The sequence below is a fragment of the Lepus europaeus genome, chromosome 23 (genome assembly GCF_033115175.1).
Source record: "Lepus europaeus isolate LE1 chromosome 23, mLepTim1.pri, whole genome shotgun sequence".
NCBI lineage: Eukaryota > Metazoa > Chordata > Mammalia > Lagomorpha > Leporidae > Lepus > Lepus europaeus.
In genome coordinates, this window is record NC_084849.1 from 19,328,026 (window position 1) to 19,348,559 (window position 20,534).

Genomic DNA, 20,534 nt, shown 5'->3' on the forward strand with positions numbered 1-20,534 from the left:
ATGAGGTAGGAAGAAGCTGGCTCCATTAGCCACAGGGAATGGCGTGTTCCCCCTCAAAAGACCTGTTCCGGTTTAGCCATGGAGGGTGAGGCCCGAAGAGCAGCCCAGAGGCTCACGGGGGTAATGACAGCCATTGAGATTACACTGATACTGACAGTGAACATCAGTTGTTCACACTCTGCCAGGTGCAGGGTCCAGCACTTCAAAATCATGAGTTAATATTATTTCATTTAATTATTTATTTGGGGGGCCCAGACTTTTGGTGCAGAGGTTAAGTCGCCGCTTGGGACGCCTGCATCCAACATCAGAGTTCTGGCTCGAGTCCTGGCCCCCTCTCACTCACCATCCAGCTTCCCGCTACTGAGCACCCTGGGAGGCAGCAGATGATGGCTCCAGTACTTGGGGCATTGCCACTCACATGGGACACAGAGTCTAGACTCCTCCTGGCTTTGGCTTTGCCCAGCACTGGATGTTGTAGGCATTTGGGGGACTGAACCAGCAGATGGAAGCTATCTCTCTCAAGCAAAATGAAAATAAATAAAAATTATTGTAAAATTTTAAAATCTTTCTTTGTTCGAGAGGTAGAGAGACAGCGACAGACAGGGTTCTCATCTCCTGGTTCACCCCCCAAATGCCTGTAACAGTCGGGCTGGGCCAGGCCAAAGCTGGCAACTGGGGTCTCTCCCACATGGGTGGCGGTGACTCATGGTTGCATCAAACAGGCAGCCCGAGTGAGATGCCACAGCCAGGAACTGAACCAGGCACTCAGGGCTAAGTGGCATCCTACCTGGCGGGCCACATGCCCACTCCTCTGGCCTAACCTGACCCCATCCTCCATCCCAGCTGAATATAGCGAACGCTGAGAGAGCAGAGGCCTTCTCCACCTGGGACCTGTGCGCAAGGCCGTGCCCATAGCAGGTGCTCCGGGGACGAGCAGGGGCCAGGTGGGCAGTGCGCTGCTGTGGGAGGCAGCCAGCATGAGGCCCTGTGCTGTGGGAGTTAGGCGGAACTGGGATTAAAGAGAATGATCTTGTGAGGATTTGAAGCTTACAGAAAGTCTGTGAGAAAACTTCCAAGAGCCCTGGTGCTTGCTGCGCCAAACTCACCGACTTTGACCGTCTGCCATGTTCCCTCTGAAAATGACATTTTCGGCCTTTCTGAAAACACCTGGAAGTCATGGTGCCCCTCTATCCTCATCACAGAAGATTCAATATGAATCAGAAAATACTAGTTCCTAATCCAGGGGTTGACTATCTAGGGCCCACAGCCCAAATTTGGCCCATTCACCATTTTTCTTCATTTTTGTTTTATTGTAGCCTGTAAGTAAAGATGTTTTAAGCTATTTTACATATCTACTTATTTATTTTTAGAGGGAATCACACACACACACACACACACGCACACAAACACACACCAAGAAAGAGAACCCCCATCCACTGGTCCATTCCCCCAATGTCTGTGTCAGAGCCAGGCTGAAGCTAGAAGCTAGGAGCTAATTCCAGGTCCCCCATGTAGGTGGCAAGGGCTGTAATGAGCATATTAAAAGACTCATCCAAAGACATAGGTGGTAAGAGAGGGAGTCTCTCACCTCTGCCTCCCACCAGGAGTCGGGAGCCAGAGACAGGGATCAAATCCAGGCTGTTGGATGAGGGATGCGGCCCCCTTAACTGGAGTCTTAACAGCCAGCCACGCACCTGCCCCTTCTGCTAAAGGGACACATTTCAGGCCATTACAAAAAGAGCTACATGGATACCTGATTTCGCCTTTTGGCCTGCCAAACCTAAAATACTTACAGTCTGGCCCTTGAAAAAATTTCCGGCCCTTGATCTTAACTGCTGACTACTCAAATTCTGCCCGTTGTCCCACTTACATCCTTTAGAGCGATTTTTTTCTCAAAGTTCAGGATCCAGCCTGGATTGAAAAACTGCTCGCATTAAGTTTTCATGATGCAGTGTTTCCTCTGTCTCCCTTTGTCTTCCAGCACGCTGACATTTTGAAGAGTTTAAGGCCAATTACATTGTAGAGCCTACTTTGCTTTGGGTGAGCTGGAGTTTAAACCTCATCTTTTAAATTTCAGAGCCATTTGGATTTATGGAGGATGAGGTTCCAGGGACACGAGGCTTTCTATTTTAAAACCAGAAAAGTCCCAGGCAAACAGGCTTCTCCTAGCCCCAGCATCTAAGGCACTGGGGAATCCCAGGCAAGGTGAGAGCAACCCCACACCCTTCCTCCTTACCTGTCGGCAAGGTCAGTTCTCAAAATGCACCTGGTAGATTCAAGCCAGAGGGTGATGAGGCAGTCATTGGTTTCAGTGGTTGCCTCTGGACCAGTGTTGCAGTGGATTAAGCCATGGCCTACGACTCTGGCATCAAACATGGGCACTGGTTTGAGACCCAGCTGCTCTACTTCCAATCCAGCTCTCTGCTAATGCATCAGAGAAAGCCACAGAGGATACCCAGGTGCTTGGGCCCATGCCACCCACATGGGAGACCTGGAAGAAGATCCTGGCTTTGGCATGGCCCAGCCCTGGCCATTGGGGGAGTGGACCAGTGGATGGAAGATTTTCTCTCTCTCTCTCTCTCTCTGTAACTCTGCCTTCCAAATAAATAATAAATAAAATACAGTGGGCTCCCCATGCTTCTTGTTAGGTGAATTCTACCCAGCATATGTGATTATGTGTAGTGTCAGCCCTGGATCTTGCTTTTTTTTTTTTTTCTCTGCACTTCTGTGATAACCTCTGAGATGTATTGACTTTGCTCTCCATGGCAGTTGGCTCATTCCTCTTGCTGTTTTATGGGACTAAAGCATCTTATCCGCATTGCTGTAGACAGACGGGTTGCGTCTGGAGTTTGGTGATTACGAATAGAGCTCTGAACACAGTTGGAGTTAGTTAGTGGGGGGAAGGACGCAGGTGTGCCCACTTCTGGGCGGTGTGGTAGTTCCAGATCACAGCACACAGGTGTGCCTGGTGTTTGACCAGGCTGCCGAGTGCTTTCCCATGGTGTCTGTAGGCACTTCCGCTCCCACCTTGGAGTATAAGAGTCTCTCTGGCTGCCGATCCTGGTCAGCACGTGGTGATGCCGGGGAGTGGCCTTTGAGCCATTCTGTAGGAGTGGGCGTGTTTGCAGTTCTGTTCTTTGCTTCCTTGCTGTAACAGGGTGGAGCACCTCTTCCAAGAGTACTGACCATTTGGATATTAATTTTTTTAACCTGATCAAGGTGCGTGCTTATCTTCCTGTTGTGTTATCTGTGTTTTCCTTGGTGATTTGTGGGGTGTTCTGGACCCAGGCTCCTCACCAGCTACGTCCATGGCAAGTGCTCTCTCCCACCTCGCGACTCATTGTTGTATTTTCTTAGTGGTGGTATTCACACAGAGAATGTCTTGGTTTTGATGTCATATAATGATCAGTCTTAGGTATTGTAGAATCCATATTTTAAGTCAGTAGGTCCTGGCTAGCTGAATGTTCTGGTTACGTGGGAGCCGTGGGTGCAGCGTGGTAGGAAGCCACCACCTTATGTGAGTTGGTGCCAGGTTTTAGGAACCAGATGTCCTCTTATTAGAATGTTCAATTAGTCTCTGGTAGGTCATTTAAATGGGGGAGGGTTGAACTAACTATGTTAGTGGGTTTCAAGCTCTCTCTCTCTGTGTGTGTGTGTGTGTGTGCTTTTTGTTCTTAGCCAAACAGGCACTTGTTAAACTCTCATTAGAATGCCTTCTGTCCCAACAAGTCCCCGGCCAGGGACACTGCTGGCTCTTGGGGACCAAGGCTGTGGTCACCTCCCTGCCCACACAGCCTGCCCTCCTTTGGCCTGGGCTGAATGCATCAGAGACCTGTGCGTGGAGGAGCTGGGGAGGCAGCTAGGTGGCAGAGGCTCTCAGAGGGGCTACCAGGCAGACATGCAGACAGCCCCCTGATGGAGTCATGGCTGCTGCTAGTGATGATGACGTCTGTTACTCTGAGTACAATGTGAAAGATGAATATTTAGGACACACTTTCATGCTTCAGTGAACAGTCGTCCCCTTGCAGAACTTAAGGGAAATCATAGAAATTTTAGTATCTGTCCAGATAGAGCTCAAGGACCTACAAAACAGCTGCCATACAGTCTCGAGACATTTTTCCTTGGGGCCACTATAACCTGACTTCTGAACCGCATGGACCATGGGTGGGTCTGGCCTGATATCTGGGGCTTGTTTGCATTTAACACAATTTGTTTAAAACAGTCAGGGCTTGGGGCCGGCGCCATGGCTCACTTGGCTAATCCTCCGCCTGCAGTGCCGGCATCCCATATGGGCGCCGGGTTCTGATCCCGGCTGCATCCAGCTCTCTGCTGTGGCCCAGGAGGGCAGAGGAGGATGGCCCAAGTGCTTGGGCCCCTGCACCCACACGGGAGACCAGGAAGAAGTGCCTGGCTCCTGGCTTCAGATTGGCACAGCGCTGGCCGTGGCGGCCATTTGGGGAGTGAACCAATGGAGGGAAGACCTTTCTCTCTGTCTCTCTCTCTCACTGTCTACGCCACCTGTCAAATAAAAAATAAATAAATAAAAATAACAGGGCTGTCCATCGTGTGAGCTGTGAGTGACTCCCTTTAGCAACAACCTTGATGCTGGAGGTTTTCTCTTCCCAGGATTTTGATGGGATGTCAAGGCAGTGGATTGGGATTAGCCCACCAAAGAAACCATTTCTTTTTTAAAAATTCATTTATTTAGGGACCAGCACTGTGGTGCAGCAAGTTAAAGCCCTGGCCTGAAGCGCCGGCATCCCATATGGGTGCCAGTTCTAGTCCTGGCTCCTCTGCTTCAGATCCAGCTCTCTGCTGTGGCCTGGGAAAGTAGTAGAAGATGGCCCAAGTCCTTGGGCCCCTGCACCCATGTGGGAGACTTGGAAGAAGCTCCTGGCTTCATATCGGCACAGCTCCAGCTGTTGCGGCCACCTGGGGAGTGAACCAGCAGATGGAAGACCTCTCTCTCTGTCTCTACCTCTCTGTAACTCTATCTTTCAAATAAATAAAATAAATCTTTAAAAAATAAATTTATTTATTTGGAAAGCAGAGTTAAGGGAGGGGGGAGAGAGACAGATATCTTCCATTTGCTGGTTCACTCCTCAAATGGCTGCAATAGCCAGGGCTGGGCCAAACTGATGCCAGGAGCCTAGAATTTCATCCAGATCTCTCACACGGATGGCAGGGGCCCAAGCACTGGGGTCCTCTGCTACTTTCCTAGGGGCATTAGCAGGAGAGCTAGGTCGGAAGTAGAGCGGCCAGGGCTTGAATCAGCACCCGTATGGCATGCTGGATGCAGCTTAACCTGCTGCATCACATCACCAGTCCCAAAAAATACTTCTTAAACAGAACGCTTCCCCCGTAGCATTTGCATTGCACTATTTTTAACTCCCCCGAGTTGTTCAGCCAGACCCAGAAATCTAGGTTCTAGCGGCTCTGCTGAAATATCGGGACTTTTCCTCTCCCCGCCTCTTTCCATATGTCTAGCCACCTCATCTAGTCGCTTAATAAGTCCAAAGCAAACATTTTACCCAGATATTTAAAGCAGGCAGATGGCTTCGCATAGGAAAGTAGAGCCATTCATCCGTTTGTAGCTGACGTCCATGTGACGGGAATCTCAATTGCATTTACACTGAATGAAGAGGAAGCGGGTGCTGGGAAGAGACTGCCGGCATGAGCACAGCAGGCGAGATGCGCGTGTGGAGGAGCAGCACGGGTGTGGAGTCTCGGGTCTGACCTTGGACAAGGCGCCCGGCCTCGGGGAAGGCAGCATCCTCGTGTGTTGGAGTGTTTGCAGGGGGCTGGCTGATTTTCTCCCTGCAGGGCTAGGGCGCCTGGGGCTGTCTAGCGGCCCCCTTGGAGTCCTCTCCGATGAGCATTGAAGACTTCTCCTTCCTCCCCATCCCATCACCGAGTAATCAGGAATGGGGAAATGAGCTGCTTCTTAGCTCATTCCGTGTTGCTGGAACAAAATACCCCAGGCTGGATACTTTAGAAGGGAAAGAGGTTTTTTTAGCTCAAAGCTGTGGAGCTCCAAGCATGTGGCATTGCTGGTGACTTCTGATGGGGGCTTCATGATAGGCGGTGGGTGGTGGGTGGTGGCATCACCATGGAGGGAGCATGTGCAAGACAGAGAGAAAGAGAGAGATAGCAAGTGCATGGTGAGAGAGCAAGCAAGACTGGCAATCAGCATGTGCAGATGAGAGATTTGGGGGAAGTGCCAAGCTCACGGCTAAAACACAATGACCTAATTCCCACCTACCAGGCCCCCATCTCTGGAGGGTTCCACCCACTCTCAATATCACCACCCTGGAAACCAAACTTCCAGAAGCAGAGCCTTGATGGAACCAACCAAGTCCAAACCAAGGCACCTCCCCATGGGTAGGGATCCCTGCCCAGAACAGGGACATAACGAGAGAGTGATATTCTCTCATGGGTTTTGGATAAAACTTCCTTGGTCTACTTGTGAGTACACCAGTGTCCACAAACACTACCACCAGTGGTTTTTGGTGTTGACTGTGTGGCCAGCACTGTATATGCATTGCTGTGTCTAATCCACTCATCATGTACCTGGGTTCTGGGTGATGGCAACCCAGCTCAGATAGGTTTGAGCAGAGAAAGGGAAGTTATTGGCCAAAATACCTGAAAAGCCCTGAGGCTGAGATCACCTTCAGGTTCGGCTGGGTCCAGGTGCTGCAACCATGTCATCAGCGTGTCTTTGCCTCCAGTTGGCTCAGCTCCCTCCATGTCAGCTTCTATCTCCGGCAGCCTCTCCCCAGGCACGCCAAGCTTTCAGCTTCGGGAGGACCAAACTTCCCATACATAGTCCCAGCAAAGTCCTGGGGTCTGCCATCGTATTAGCCCAGAACCGTCCACTGTGGCCAGCAGGGGTGATGGTCCCAATGGCTGGTTGGGGCCACATGCCCTTGTGTGGGCTTGGGACAGGGATCAGAGTGGATTTATCTCACCAGGGAGACAGGCTGCAGCTATCAGGAGGAGGAGGGAGAGGGCAGCAGGCAGGTGCCAGCCAGATCTCCTCTACAGCACTGAACTAGATTGGAAGAGGAGCAGCCGGGACCTGAACTGGTGCCCATGTGGTATACCAGCAAAGTCCTGCCACAAAGCCTCCACAGATGGAGGCTTAGCCTACTGTGCCACAGCGCTAGCCTCCCCATTTTCTTTTCTTTTCTTTTTTTAAATTTTTTTGACAGGTAGAGTTATAGACAGAGAGAAAGGTCTTCCTTCCATTGGTTCACTCCCCTAATGGCTGCTATGGCTGGCGCTGTGCTGATCTGAAGCCAGGAGCCGGGTACTTCCTCCTGGTCTCCCATGCGGGTGCAGGGACCCAAGCACTTGGGCCATCCTCCACTGCACTCCTGGGCCACAGCAGAGAGCTGGACTGGAAGAGGAGCAACCGGGACTAGTACCCAGCACCCCAACCGGGACTAGAACCTGGGGTGCCGGTGCCACAGGCGGAGGATTAGCCAAGTGAGTCACGGTGCCAGCCCCCATTTTCCTTTTTCATTGAGACAGAGAGAGGGAGACAGTGAGTGATCTTCCATCTATGGGTTCAGCCCCCAGATGCCAACAACAGCCAGAGCTGGGCCGGGCTGTCCATCCCACCCACGTGGTCAGATTTTCCATTTGGGGGTAGTGGAGCTCAGCAGTTAGGAGCTTGGGCTCTGGAGTTGGGCCAGCGAGGCTACCCCAGAGCAGCCTCTCCCTCGGGGAGTCTCACTTGCCTTCTTTATCCACGGGTCCCCCTGGTGGTGCCTTCCTCTTGGAGGCATAGTAGGGGCCGTTATTCAAGCGAGCGCCAGGAGTGTGTGGGGCTGGTAGTGCCCAAGGCACCAAGGCCAAGGTGATGCCGCCGCTGACTCAGGATGACGTAAGGAGAAAGCCAGCAGCTGCTGCGCGCTCTGCCCTCCTCCCTGCGGAGGGATGAGCCACCCCTCTTCCCGTCTGCTCCAAGGGGAGAAGGCGAAGGAAGGGGCATTTCTGGAATCTGTGCCATAAGCCCTTGTAAAGTGGGGCTGTAAGTACAGCCTCCAGGATCCAGGGCTCCGGTGCTCTGAGCACCTAGGGGGAGCACGCACAGGAGCCACGCGGCTGGAGGAGGCGGCGGCAGATAGGACTTGCCGTCACCCTGCTCCGCTCTGCCCCGTGGAGTCACATACAAGGGCTCTTGCTCGCCAGCTGGCTCTGGGCGGAGCTCCTTGGCTGGGCAGCGGGAGCCCTGTGTGCTGCCTCCCTGCCCCCCACCCCGCCCCCCCCATTGCTTATGTGACCTCACCTCCCACCGTGGCCCATCTGCTCCTGCCTATCCAGAGCTTTTGTTCTCCCCGTACCCGGTGGTGGGCTCCTTCCCTGTCGCTCCCTGCCTCCTTCCTGGAGGACCACAGCAGCATCCTCACGGGCTGCCCTGGCCCTGGTACCGCCCCACCAGAGCCCATCCTCCCCACAGCAACGCCGCCCACCTCCGTGGAAACCCTTGTTGGTTCCCTGCAGGCAGAAACAAAACCTCGGCTTTGCAGTCTGCCTCACAGCGCGAGCGGCATCTTCCTCTTGCACGCCATCCCCCCACCCCCTCTCCGGATGGCTGCCTGCTGCACACCTGCACCTGCGATCTTCCTCTTCCTGCTTCAGGGCCTTTGCACTTGCCATTGTCTCCGCCCACGGTCCCCTTCCTCCCATGTCTGCACATGGCTGTGTGCTTTGCATCTGTTCTCTCTCTGCTTAAATGCTTCTTCACAGTGAGGTCTCTGCCTTCTGCTCACCCGAGGGACAGGCTTTGCATTGGCTACCTGGCTGGCTGTAGGGGAGCCCCTATCCCACCTGCCAGACACGCCAGGCCCTGGACTCTCCTGCTGGGAGACCAGACCGTGCCTGACATCTCATGCCTCGGTCAATGATGCCCTAACAAAGCCAGTTTCCTCCCCTCACTCTGTGTGTCTCAGGCCCTCCCTGTCGCTGCAGGAAACGAGCCGCCCAGTCCTCCTTCGCCACGCCCTGCTCTGAGCACACCTGCAGACGCACCTCGTTCTCAGGGGGCATTTGTGGGTTAGAGACCCGGGCACCAGGATGGAACCGGTGGTGCTAGGCTGTGCAAGCTGCAGGACTCAGGTTAGGGCCACCGACTCGGGCGACCACAGCTCCACCTCCCAGACCAGGCAGCATTGATGAGATGTGCTGCTGCTGCAGCTCCATTTCCTCATGTGTAAAACAGGAAAATGAACAGGTGCATGTCATAGACCGGGCATGACGTTTACAGAGGAAAATGCCTCTAAACCCTATAACCCTGGGGCTTGGTGGTAACTATTCTGATTAATGAGTTCTCTGCTCCTATTATTTTATTATTATTATTATTATTATTATTAAACAACGAATTTGCTTTAGAGACACCGAGGGAGCACTCTCGTCTTTGGCTCACTCCCCAGATGCCCACAACAGCCAGGGCTGAGCCGGAGCTAACACCAGGAGCCAGGAATTCAAACCAGGTGTCTCACATGGGTGGCAGGGACCCAATCACTTGAGCCATCCCCTGCTGCCTCCCCGGGTGTGCATTAGCCGGAAGCTGGAGTCAGGAGTCAGAACCAGGAATGAAGCATCCCAGTGCGGGACGGGGGCATCTTAACCCAAGGGAGAAACGTCTGTCCCGTTATCCTTACCGCACTCATACCAGGGCCGAGCTCTTGAACAGCTTGTGGAAAGACATTTCTCTGCTCGGTTTGCACGGAGATGACAGCACGCATGTGTGGGCTCTCCCCGCGGTGGACCCCCTCCCCAGCCAGTTGTCACGGATTAATTGTCATAGCTTAATTGTCTTCATCGGCCGGCAGGAGCCCTCACTTGGCGGCCTCAGGAAGCAGAGCTGTCAACCACACCATTCCTGTAGCTTGCGTCCCCCACACGGTCCTCGTCTGTGGCTGGGAGGGGCTGGATATCTCAGAGCGTGCTGGCTTAGACTACATTTGTCTTCCCTCTGCTCCTGGTAGCTGTGTGGCTTTGGGCAAGGTGCCAGCCCTCTCTGAGCCCCCAGGTGTTTTCCTTAGGTGATCTCTAAGAGAGTTTTCCATTGGTGAGTTTCTGGAATTCAGGAATCAAGGGAAAGTGGCCAGTTGACATGTGGACTTGGGGTTTGTGCGTGGCTATGTTGTGAGCACACAGGGGGCAGGTGACTGTAACTGTCTTCATGGTCTCATGTTGCTAGCATAGGAGGCTGCCGTGTGCAGGGCTGGAAACGAATGCTTGATTTAATCAGCAGCTCTTAGCTCAGAATCTGATATGGGAACCCAGGAAGATGCTCAGCTGCAGAATATTTTGTCTCCCACTTAAAAAAGGGTTCACACACCTGAACCCCCATTAAGACATTTCCGCCTGGCAGGTTCCTGCTGATCTTCTAAGCACCTCCTCCAGGAAGCCCCCTTGACCCTCATTCTGCCCTGGCACTGTCCAGGTGCTGCTCCTCCTTTTGGCCGTACATCTCATCAATGTTGTCATGAGCTGCTCTTATCTGCCCCAAGGCAGAGGTTTGATGGTTCCATGTATGCCTCATTCCAGGCACCCAGTGGGCGGCAGCTGGTATTTGGTGAAGGGGGGTGGGGACCCAGGCTTTGCAGTGGGAGTGGCCTTGCCTATGTCACAGGCCGGTGCTGGTCACATTTTGAATGGACGCAGAGCCTGGGTGCAAACACATGCAAGTGCATTTGCTTTTGTGTTGTGGGTTGATGAATACTTGGGAAGACAGGAGGGTCCCCTGTAAGTGATTCTGCTGCCCGGCAGGGGCTAGGCTGTGCCGGGCTCCAGGGGATGGAGCATCAGGGTGGCAGCCTCAGCAGGAGGCCTCCTCTCTCCTCTCCTCTTCTGCCCTGGTCCAGCTGGAGCAGAGTGAAGCCAAGTGTGAAGATGCCTTGAAGACACAGAAGGCGCTGACCGCAGACCTGGAGACCATGCACAGCGAGCTGGAGAACATGACCCGGAACAAGAGCCTGGTACTCTCCCTTCCTGTGGCTGTGTGCATGCGCCCCCTACAGGCCTCTGCGAGCTGCTGCAGGCCTACTCTGTGCGCAGCGTAGTAGGGATAAGGGGACTTGTTATAGATCTACTGGATGCCACCTTAAAGGTATGTGCGTCCATTTCAGGCCGGCTGGGTGCTCAGCTCTGTAAGAGGTATAAGAGCATTTACTGTGGACATACTGTGCACTCATCACTCTGAATGTGCTGGCGTCCTACTGTGCACAAGGGTGTAGATGAGGGCCAACTGTGTGCTCCCGTCTGCAAAGATGTTGTGAACCCAGTGTGTGTTCAGAATTGTGGGGGTGCATCTCTTATGAGCCTAGTGTGGCATCCTAAACAGCAACTCAACTATTTAGAAGGTTCCTGCAGTGTGCTCACTGCTATAAGTGGTTCTCAGGCATCTGTTGTTGTCCTACTGTGTGCTCACCACCATAAGAGGGGCTTGGCCCTTATGTGGGGCTTCTGCCTGTCCATTCCTGTAAATGGAGACCAAGGCATCTCTCATGGACCCACCAAGTCTCCCAACTATAAGAAGCCCCACCATCCATTTATGTGCGCTCATCTCTGACTGGGGAATGAACATATATCCCGGGCCTACTTTGCTGGCGACAACTGGATGTGAATTTTGAAGTTCGCTGTCTGGGTGTACAGCCTGGGTTTAAATTTATACTTAAATTTACACTTGATGTGTGAAATCCTAGATTACAGCTCATCTCCAGATCCTTATTGGCCCCTGTCCTACATTTTACTTGCACTAAATTAAGAACTTCCCCACCCCCCCTACACACACACACACATCCATGTGCATGGGGCTGAACGGACACCTATACGAAACCACCAGCCACATAGGCGAAATCAATGCCCTCACAGGTAAAATATGCAATCCGATTTGTCTGCTCATCCATCCAACTCACACTTATTGAGCACTTGCTGTCCATCAGGACTGGAATGTTTCTGTGAACAGGGAGAGTACTGGGATCTGAACTCAATTACTTAACAGTAGGCACCATGCACATTTAAACTGTGTACACAGATTCCCAAGCATCCCTGCACACGCATAAATCCACTCACACACATGCTGCGTTCACGGTAACATGCATACCCAACACACACACACACACCGTGGAGCTTGTGTACATCCATCATGCACTGGCCCCTGTGGCCGTGCTGACTTGTAGGTGGTTGGTCACTTGCCTCGCACATCCAAAGGCAAGCCCCTCCCTGTTCTTCAGCAAGCCCCCGCGGCCCACCCCACCCTCCCACCTCCCCCCAGCCACCAGCCTGCCTCCCCGCAGGTGGACGAGCAGCTGTGCCGGCTGCAGTTCGAGAGGGCGGACCTCCTGAAGCGCATTGACGAGGACCAGGATGACCTGAATGAGCTCATGCAGAAGCACAAGGACCTCATTGCTCAGGTGAGGGGGGGCAGGCGCTCTGGGTAGGCGCACGGGGTAGGCGCTCGGGGTAGGCGCTCGGGGCAGGCGCTCGGGGCAGGCGCACGGGGTAGGCACTCGGGGCAGGCGCTCGGGACTTGCAGCGGGGCGAAGGCAGAATATTGAGACAGGGCAGCTGGCCTGCTCCCTGCTCTCGGCATCCTGGAGGAATAGATGCCCCTGGGTGGACAGAAACTGTAAATCCCATGTGTTCCTGGGGGAGGGGAACAGCACCTTAGAGAGATAATGTGTGTATTTCTGGAGGACATCTCCACCAGGAAGATTCTCGACTTCTTCATGTACCTGTCTACACATCACCCATGTATCTGCCATCCATCTGCCTGTCGGTCCATACTACCCCACTATGCAATCCATCTACCCCACTATCCACCCATCCATCCACCCACCTCCCACCCATATATCCGTCTAACCATCCATCTACCGATCCACCCACATGTCTGTCCATCCATCCACCCACACTTTCCCCTCTCCCCCTCCCCTCCTTCTCCCTCTCCCCTTCTGTCCTGCTCTCCTTTTCTCCCCCCTCTCCCTCTCCTTCTCTCCCCCTCCCCTTCTCTCACTCTCCCCCTCTCCTCCTGTACCCCTCCCCCCTCCTTCTCTTCCCCCTTCCCTCTCTCCCTCTCCTTCTCTCCCACTCCCCTTCTCTCTCCCTCTCCCCTTCTCTCTCCCTCTCCCCTTCTCTCTCTCCCCCTCTCCCTCTTTCCCCTCCCTCCCTCCTCCTCTCTCCTTCTCCTTCTCCCTCCCCCTCTCTCCCTCCCTCCCACTCTCTCCCTCTCTATCTCTCCTCTCCCCTTCTCTCCCCCTCCTCCTCTCTCCTTCTCCCCTTCTCTGGCTCTCCCCCTCTCCCTCCTCCCCCTCTCTCCCTCCCCCTCTCTCACACTGAGCACCTGCTCTGTGTCAGGCACTGTGATGAATGATGAAGATGTTGCAGGGAGTGAAGGCGTGTCCCTCTCCTGCACTCACGCAGCTCACAGTTTGCTGGGTGGGGCAGATCTCACTACAAAGGCACCCAGAGCCAGAGGCTTTGAAACTCTGCCCAGAACCCTGGAAGGAAATGAACATGGTCCTGTGGATCTTGGACTAGCTGGAAGTCATAGACACGCTCCCTGAGGAGGCGACAGAACATGGATGTTTGAACGAGGAGCAGGAGTTGACTAAATGGGAGAAGAGGAGACAGAGTGCACCACATGCTAAGGGCCTGATGATGGTGCACGCATTTAACAGGCTACAAGCAGGCCAGTGAGGGGAGCATGGCCTGGGCTCTCAGTGAGGCCAGGCCAGGAGAGACAGGGCAGGGCCTAGAAGCTATGATGAGTTTGGTGGTTATTTTGTGGGTGACAGGAATCCTCAGCAAACTCTGTGGGGGCGGGGGCAGTTGGAGAGGAGCAGCGAGCCTGACACCCAAGGCTCTCAGCTCTGCAGTGGCAGGGCTTTCCTCGGCCTCGTCCAGTGCTGCACCCAGAGCTGGGAGGAGTGGCCGGCACAGGGCAGGTGCTCAGTTAATAGTGGAAAGTAAGTGGAAGCTGCAGATAATCCAGGGAAAAGACAAGAGTATCCTGTGCCGGGCGGGTGGAGCAGGGGAAAGGAGAAGTGGCAGGTGGACCCAGGAGTCAGGACGCACGATGGCAGCTTGGGGACGCAACAGCTTAGGGCTGGAACTGATGGATGGGAGGGGGTCCTCAGGGTTGTTTTACACACCGGGGACAGCAACTCCCTGCAGGAGCAGTGAGCGTCTTCCTCACAGTGTACCCCCAGTAGAGACGCAGGGAAACATGGCCTCCAGGCTGCCAGTGTATCCAGCAGGAATGTGGGCTGGGGGATTAACTGGGGAGTCACAGTGACGGAAAGGATCAAGGACATCATCATTACAGCCGCCACACAGAGCCTGTGCCGTCTTCCACCCCTGCGAGTCACACGTACTTTTGTCCAGACTGCAAGTTTATTTGATCAGTCACAGGAGTGGCATAGGTGCCTACCCATTACAAATAAAGGTTACACACACGCGCAACCCAGAAGTGAGGGGACGCTCCTGTGCCTTGTCATCCCCCCCTCTGGAGGCAGTCAAGCTCAATGGTTGTTTCTACCCCCTTTTTAAGGACCTCTTGCTCTCCACTGCCTCATCTGGTCTCAGAACAAACCACAGACAGAGGGGCCAAGCACAAGCTGTTGGCCCATTTTACAGATGGGAAGGCTGAGATGCAAGGCAGTCGTGTGGTTCCCAGGTCTAGAATCTGAGTCACCTGACTCTCACAAAAACTCCCTTGCTGCAGAATTTGGTCTCGGTGCTGTGGCCAGCACGTTTCTGGCTGGGCTCTCAAGGGAGTGTGATAATGGGAGGGACACTTGACCCAAGCCAGGGGCTCATGTACTGGAGTGACTGTGTCGACACCGAGGTGAAGCCTGTTGGGTGTGGGGAAGCAGCCATGGCCACAGAAGCTCTGAGGATAGTGACAGCTGCCGGTGGGCGCAGACGGGTTTTCAGGGGTGGGTCCCCAGCACGGCCGGTGGTCTCAGCATGGCATTATTCTTTTGTCCTGCTAGTCCGCTTCCGACATCGGGCAGATCCAAGAACTGCAGCAGCAGCTGGAGGAAGCTAAGAAGGAGAAGCACAAACTGCAGGAGCAAGTACGTGCTCGGCGCGGCTGGTGGGGGGGCAAGGGGGCTTCGCTCTGCACCCCTGCTCTAGGAGTCTGGGCAGCCGGCGTGGATCCCTTCCACTCCAGCTGTGTGTGAGATGAGTCAGGGATACTCCCAGTGTGCACCTCACTCACTCCTGACTGTGCCTGTTTTGCATCCAAGGATGCCCTCTGAGGAAGACCCGCTGGGGTCAGGGCAGGATTCTCCCCTCTGGGAGAAACGAGTCCCAGAGAAAGGGTATGGTCTTGCGAGACGGCCTTGTTACATTGTGAAATCTCTCTTCCGAGCCCTGGGCCCTGCAAACCTCTCTGGCTTCCCATCATTGCCTGCCGGGTTGCAGCTGCCCATGAAATTCTTAAAACTCCTCCAGAAGAGGCATTGCATGTGCCCCCAGCCCAACAAAAGTCATAGCAGTGGTAGACATTTGCGGGGCGTTCACTAGGTACCAGGAAGGCATCTCCTTCAGGGTTCCTAATGAAAACGTGGTAGCTATGGCTCAGGAACAGAAGTGACTTGCCCAGGCTCACCGGCTGGAAGGTAGTGGAGCCACGTTTTGCACCTGGCTCCCACACCCACTGTTGCCTGTGCCTTGATGCTGAAGCCTGATGCTCGCAGACCAGCTTGGCTCCTTTATCATAGCAAGGAAGGGAGTAACAGAAGTGCTGATCCGAGGTTCCGTTCTGGATTCTAAAGGCATAGGAAGCAGCAGTTCCCAGTGCCTGAGACTCCAGAGCAGGGTCTGCTGTGAGGGTCCACTGAGAGCCCCCAGACTGGAACCTGCTTGGTGGTGTGGCATGGTGTGGCAGGTAAAGGCACTGCCTGTGACACCAGCGTCCCATATGGACACCGCTTCCTGTCCTGGCTGCTCCACTTTGGATCCAGCTCCCTGGTAAGGTACCTGGGAAAGCAGCGGAGGATGGCCCAAGTCCTTGGGTCCCTGGATCCATGTGGGAGACTCAGATGACCTCCTGGCCCAGCATTGGCCATTGTGGCCATCTGGGGAGTGAACCAGCAGATGGAAGCACTCTCTTTCTCTCCTCCCACCCCGTATCTGACCTTCAAATAAATATATCTTTTAAAAATGAAAGATTGGAACCTGGGAGTTGTGGCTTGTGCAGGCCTTCGATGTGTAGCACCTGTGCCGAGGAAGAGGCATAGTGCCGGGCCCTGGCCGTGGGGCCTGCAGGTGCCTCTGCCTGGGACTCACTGCTGCTACATATGCCCTCAGCTGCAGGTGGCTCAGATGCGTGTTGAGTACCTGGAGCAGTCCACCGTGGATCGCGCCATCGTCAGCAGGCAGGAGGCGGTGATCTGTGACCTGGAGAACAAGACGGAGTTCCAGAAAGTGCAGATTAAGAGATTCGAGGTATGTAGTGACACGGAAACACCGCTTGGGGCAGGAGCAATGAGAACTTCCTTGCGAGCTCCATCCTTCCTCCCACCACCCATCCACCTACTCCTGCTTGGATATACGTTATTCATCCATCTTCCACCCAGCCTCCTCCCTCCAGGCCCCCTTCCCTCCCTCTTTCTTGTACCACACCACCCCTAAGCCATGTAGCCACAACCCACCCCCCTCCTTCCCCCATCACTGACGCATCCATCCTTTCCCGTTCCATTTGCCCTGCCTCCTTAGCCCTTCCTCCTCCTCTTCATCTGTTCTGACCTCACACCCATCTTCTCACCCTTGTACTCATCTCCATCTGCCTACTCATTACCCACTAGGCAGCCAAAGCTCCTTTCGAACTGGGGTTTATTGCACACCTAGTGTGTGCCAGGCCCTGTTTTAGGTGCCCAGAAGACAAATGTGTAACACAGATCCTGGAAGCATGGAGCTTTGTAAGAGATGTGGGTACAGGGACATAAATGCCAGTAATATGGAGAGGGCCTGTGAGCTCTGGGAAGGCAGAAGTCCTTTTGAGCGGGAGAACAGGGAGGCTTCCAGGAGGAGGAGGCTGGACCTGGCAGCACGGGTACGATCCTTAGATGGGCTGGGGTGATGTTATTACGTTCATATTGTCTCTGGGGTAGAAGTGCACAGTTCATCTCCCCAGCACTGTTGACCAACGAATGACCAGGGACGTTTACACAGGACAGCATCATTGTCAAACCCTCTTCTGTCCACCATGTGCGAGTCAGCTCTGGGGGTCAGGTGCAACTCCTTTAATGAGTGAGAACGTGACCCCTGGAGGTCAAGCAGCTTGCTCAGGATGAAGCCGGGTGGCGTCAGGGATGGTGGATTGACAGGTGACCTTGACTGCATCCTGGGCCCAGGCCTCACTGCAGCCTGACGCTGCGTCTACACCATGGGAGTCTACCTTCATCTTTCCCGCCCCCACCTCCAGGGGGCCTCTGGTCTCCAGGAAGGCTGCCGTAGACGAAGAATAGAGAGATTCTCTCCTTCACCTTGACCCTCAGTGGTTCTGGGAATGGCTCAAGGCATCCCCGAAGGCACGGCTGCCTCTGCAGGATCTCCGTGGGGCTCTGATCTACCGTGTTGCAAATGATCAGATCATGTTGAGCTACATCACATGTCATTTTTAACTCGCCTCTAGCCTAGTCGAGCGATAGCAGAGAAGGAAAAATTATGGTAGAAATATGTCAAATTGAAAGAGTCTATCTCCAAATTCACGTTCTGCCACCATGATGTGAATTTAGTAGACTCCTGGGTCTTTGCTGTAGATGCGGTGCCTCCAGGAAGCGGTTTGGGAAACTCTTCTAACTTAACGCTCTCCTGGCTGCTGTTTCAAATCCTCGTCGAACGCTTTTAATTTTATTTCTTTTTATTTGACAGAGTTATAGGCAGTGAGAGAGAGAGAGAGAGAGACAGAGAGAAAAGTCTTCCTTCCATTGGTTCACCCCCCAAATGGCCGTGGCTCACTTGGCTAATCCTCCGCCTGCGGTGCCAGCATCCCATATGGGCGCTGGGTTCTAGTCCTGGTTGCTCCTCTTCCAGGCCAGCTCTCTGCTGTGGCCCGGGAGTGCAGTGGAGGATGGCCCAAGTGCTTGGGAGACCAGGAGGAAGCGCCTGGCTTTGGATCGGTGCAGCGCCTGCGATGGCGGCCATTTATAGATTCACCACTCCAGAAAAGCAGACATGGAGGCCCTCTGCGATCAAAGTCCCCTGCTTTATAAAACAGGGAGCCAAAACGTTATGGGGTTTGGATGCCCAACAAAGTTCTCTCTCATCTCCACTTTCCGATCCTGCCGGCGCGTGGGGCTGCCATAAATATCCTCAATTCCCAACCCTTACCCAGCACATCCAACCCGCCGGGTAGGGAGCTAAGCCTTCTGCGTCCTGGGACTCAGGCACCTGCCCAGGTCACCGCCCGGTCAGAACGGGGGCAGAGGTGGGACCAGAACCTGGAGCTCTCCTCCGCGGGCCCACGGCCTCTCCAGTCTTCCTTTCCCACGTCTTCACACCGCGCTCGTCTTTTAGCGGAAGCGGGGACTCTGAGCCTCGCGCCCTTGGCACAGGCGAACGAGGTCTGCCTGGAGCCGCCCTGTTTCATGCCCCAGGCCCCTGCCCGCTGCCCCAGGCTGGGCCTGACCTCCCTGTCCCCTCCCAGGTCCTGGTGATCCGGCTTCGGGACAGCCTGATCAAGATGGGTGAGGAGCTGTCGCGGGCGGCCGCCTCAGAGGCACAGCAGCGGGAGAGCAGCCAGTACTACCAGCGGCGCCTGGAGGAGCTGAAGGCCGAAATGGAGGAGCTGGTGCAGCGGGAGGCGGAGGCCGGCCGGCGCTGCGTGGAGCTGGTGAGCCCTGTCTCTTCCGCACAGGCGCCGACACCAGGGTCTGGGCTGGGATAGGGCATTCCTTGCGTCAGTCAAAGACGCTAGGATCTGGGATTGGGTAGGACATTCCTCGCGTCAGTGAAGGCGGGGCTTCAGAATGCCAACCCCCCCACCCGCCATGCAGGAAGCGCTGGGAGAAACCGGAAGGGGTGGGGCTTTGGACGACGGATACTGCCATTGGCTGCAGACGATGGGGGTGGACTCAGAGTGGGCCAATGGCATGCACAGCTGGTGAATGGATGCCAACCACGTGCGTCTAGGATTCCAGACTTTGCTTGTGCCTGGCGTTCTGCTCCAACGGTAGGCCAGCCTAGTGCGGCCGAGAGATAGGGAGCCGCGTTTAAGTGTCGCTCTTGCCCTGCGTCCCTATCGGCCGTCCCGTCCCGGGATGCTTGTAAGAGCCTGGGGAAGTCAGAGGGAGTGTGCCCATGCTACCGGTGAGGAATTCTAGACTGCCGCGGCGGTCATCGGGCCGGCTGCGCTGTGAGCAACGCCGGGAAGGCCGGGGATGGAAACGCAGTGATGGCCCGCATCCTGTGTGAAAGCGCCGGGCGCCGGGTTCCTTGTTTGAGCGCTCCCGTCAGAGCGGTGAGGCCGGTGCCACCACCGCGTCATTTACAAAGAGAGGAGGTGGAGGCGCAGGCCGTCAGCCGTGGCCAGGGCCGCGCCCGGATGAGAGCTTGACCCCCGGGCGCCGTGGTCAGGGCCACGTCCGGATGAGAGCTTGACCCCGGGCGCCGTGGTCAGGGCCACGTCCGGATGAGAGCTTGACCCCCGGGCGCCGTGGTCAGGGCCGCGCCCAGATGAGAGCTTGACCCCTGGGCTGCCGTGGTCAAGGCTGCGCCTGGATGAGAGCTTGACCCCCGGGCGCCGTGGTCAGGGCCACGCCAAATGAGCTTGACCCCCGGGTGCCATGGTCAGGGCCATGCCAAATGAGCTTGACCCCCGGGTGCCGTGGTCAGGGCCACGCCAAATGAGCTTGACCCCCGGGTGCCGTGGTCAGGGCCACGCCAAATGAGCTTGACCCCTGGGCTGCCATGGTCAAGGCTGCGCCCAGATGAGAGCTTGACCCCCAGGCGCCATGGTCAGGGCCACGCCAAATGAGCTTGACCCCTGGGCTGCCATGGTCAAGGCTGCGCCCAGATGAGAGCTTGACCCCCAGGCGCCGTGGCCAGGGCCATGCCCGGATGAGAGCTTGACTCCCGGGCACCGTGGTCAGGGCCGTGTCCGGATGAGAACTTGACCCCCGGGTGCCGTGGTCAGGGCCACGCCAAATGAGCTTGACTCCCGGGCGCCGTGGTCAGGGCCATACCCGGATGAGAGCTTGACCCCCGGGCGCCGTGGTCAGGGCCACGTCCGGATGAGAGCTTGACCCCTGGGCGCCATGGTCAGGGCCATGCCAAATGAGCTTGACCCCCGGGTGCTGTGGCCAGGGCCGCGCCCGGATGAGAGCTTGACCCCCGGGCTGCCGTGGTCAAGGCCACGCCCAGATGAGAGCTTGACCCCCGGGCTGCCGTGGTCAAGGCCGCGCCTGGATGAGAGCTTGACCCCTGGGCTGCCGTGGCCAGGGCTGGGCCCGGATGAGAGCTTGAACCCCCGGGTGCCGTGGTCAGGGCCACGCCAAATGAGCTTGACC

General features: G+C 55.4%; 1 protein-coding gene across 1 annotated transcript in view; it reads left to right on the forward strand.

Moving 5' to 3' along the window:
* The window catches only part of MYO18B (myosin XVIIIB), a 243,534-nt gene that overhangs the window by 154,193 nt on the left and 68,807 nt on the right, over positions 1-20,534 (forward strand). The window contains exons 34-38 of the mRNA XM_062182090.1: positions 10,878-10,991; positions 12,312-12,428; positions 15,009-15,092; positions 16,333-16,470; positions 18,674-18,859. Coding sequence (XP_062038074.1) covers positions 10,878-10,991; positions 12,312-12,428; positions 15,009-15,092; positions 16,333-16,470; positions 18,674-18,859 — 639 coding nt within the window. The remainder of the gene's footprint in view (positions 1-10,877; positions 10,992-12,311; positions 12,429-15,008; positions 15,093-16,332; positions 16,471-18,673; positions 18,860-20,534) is intronic.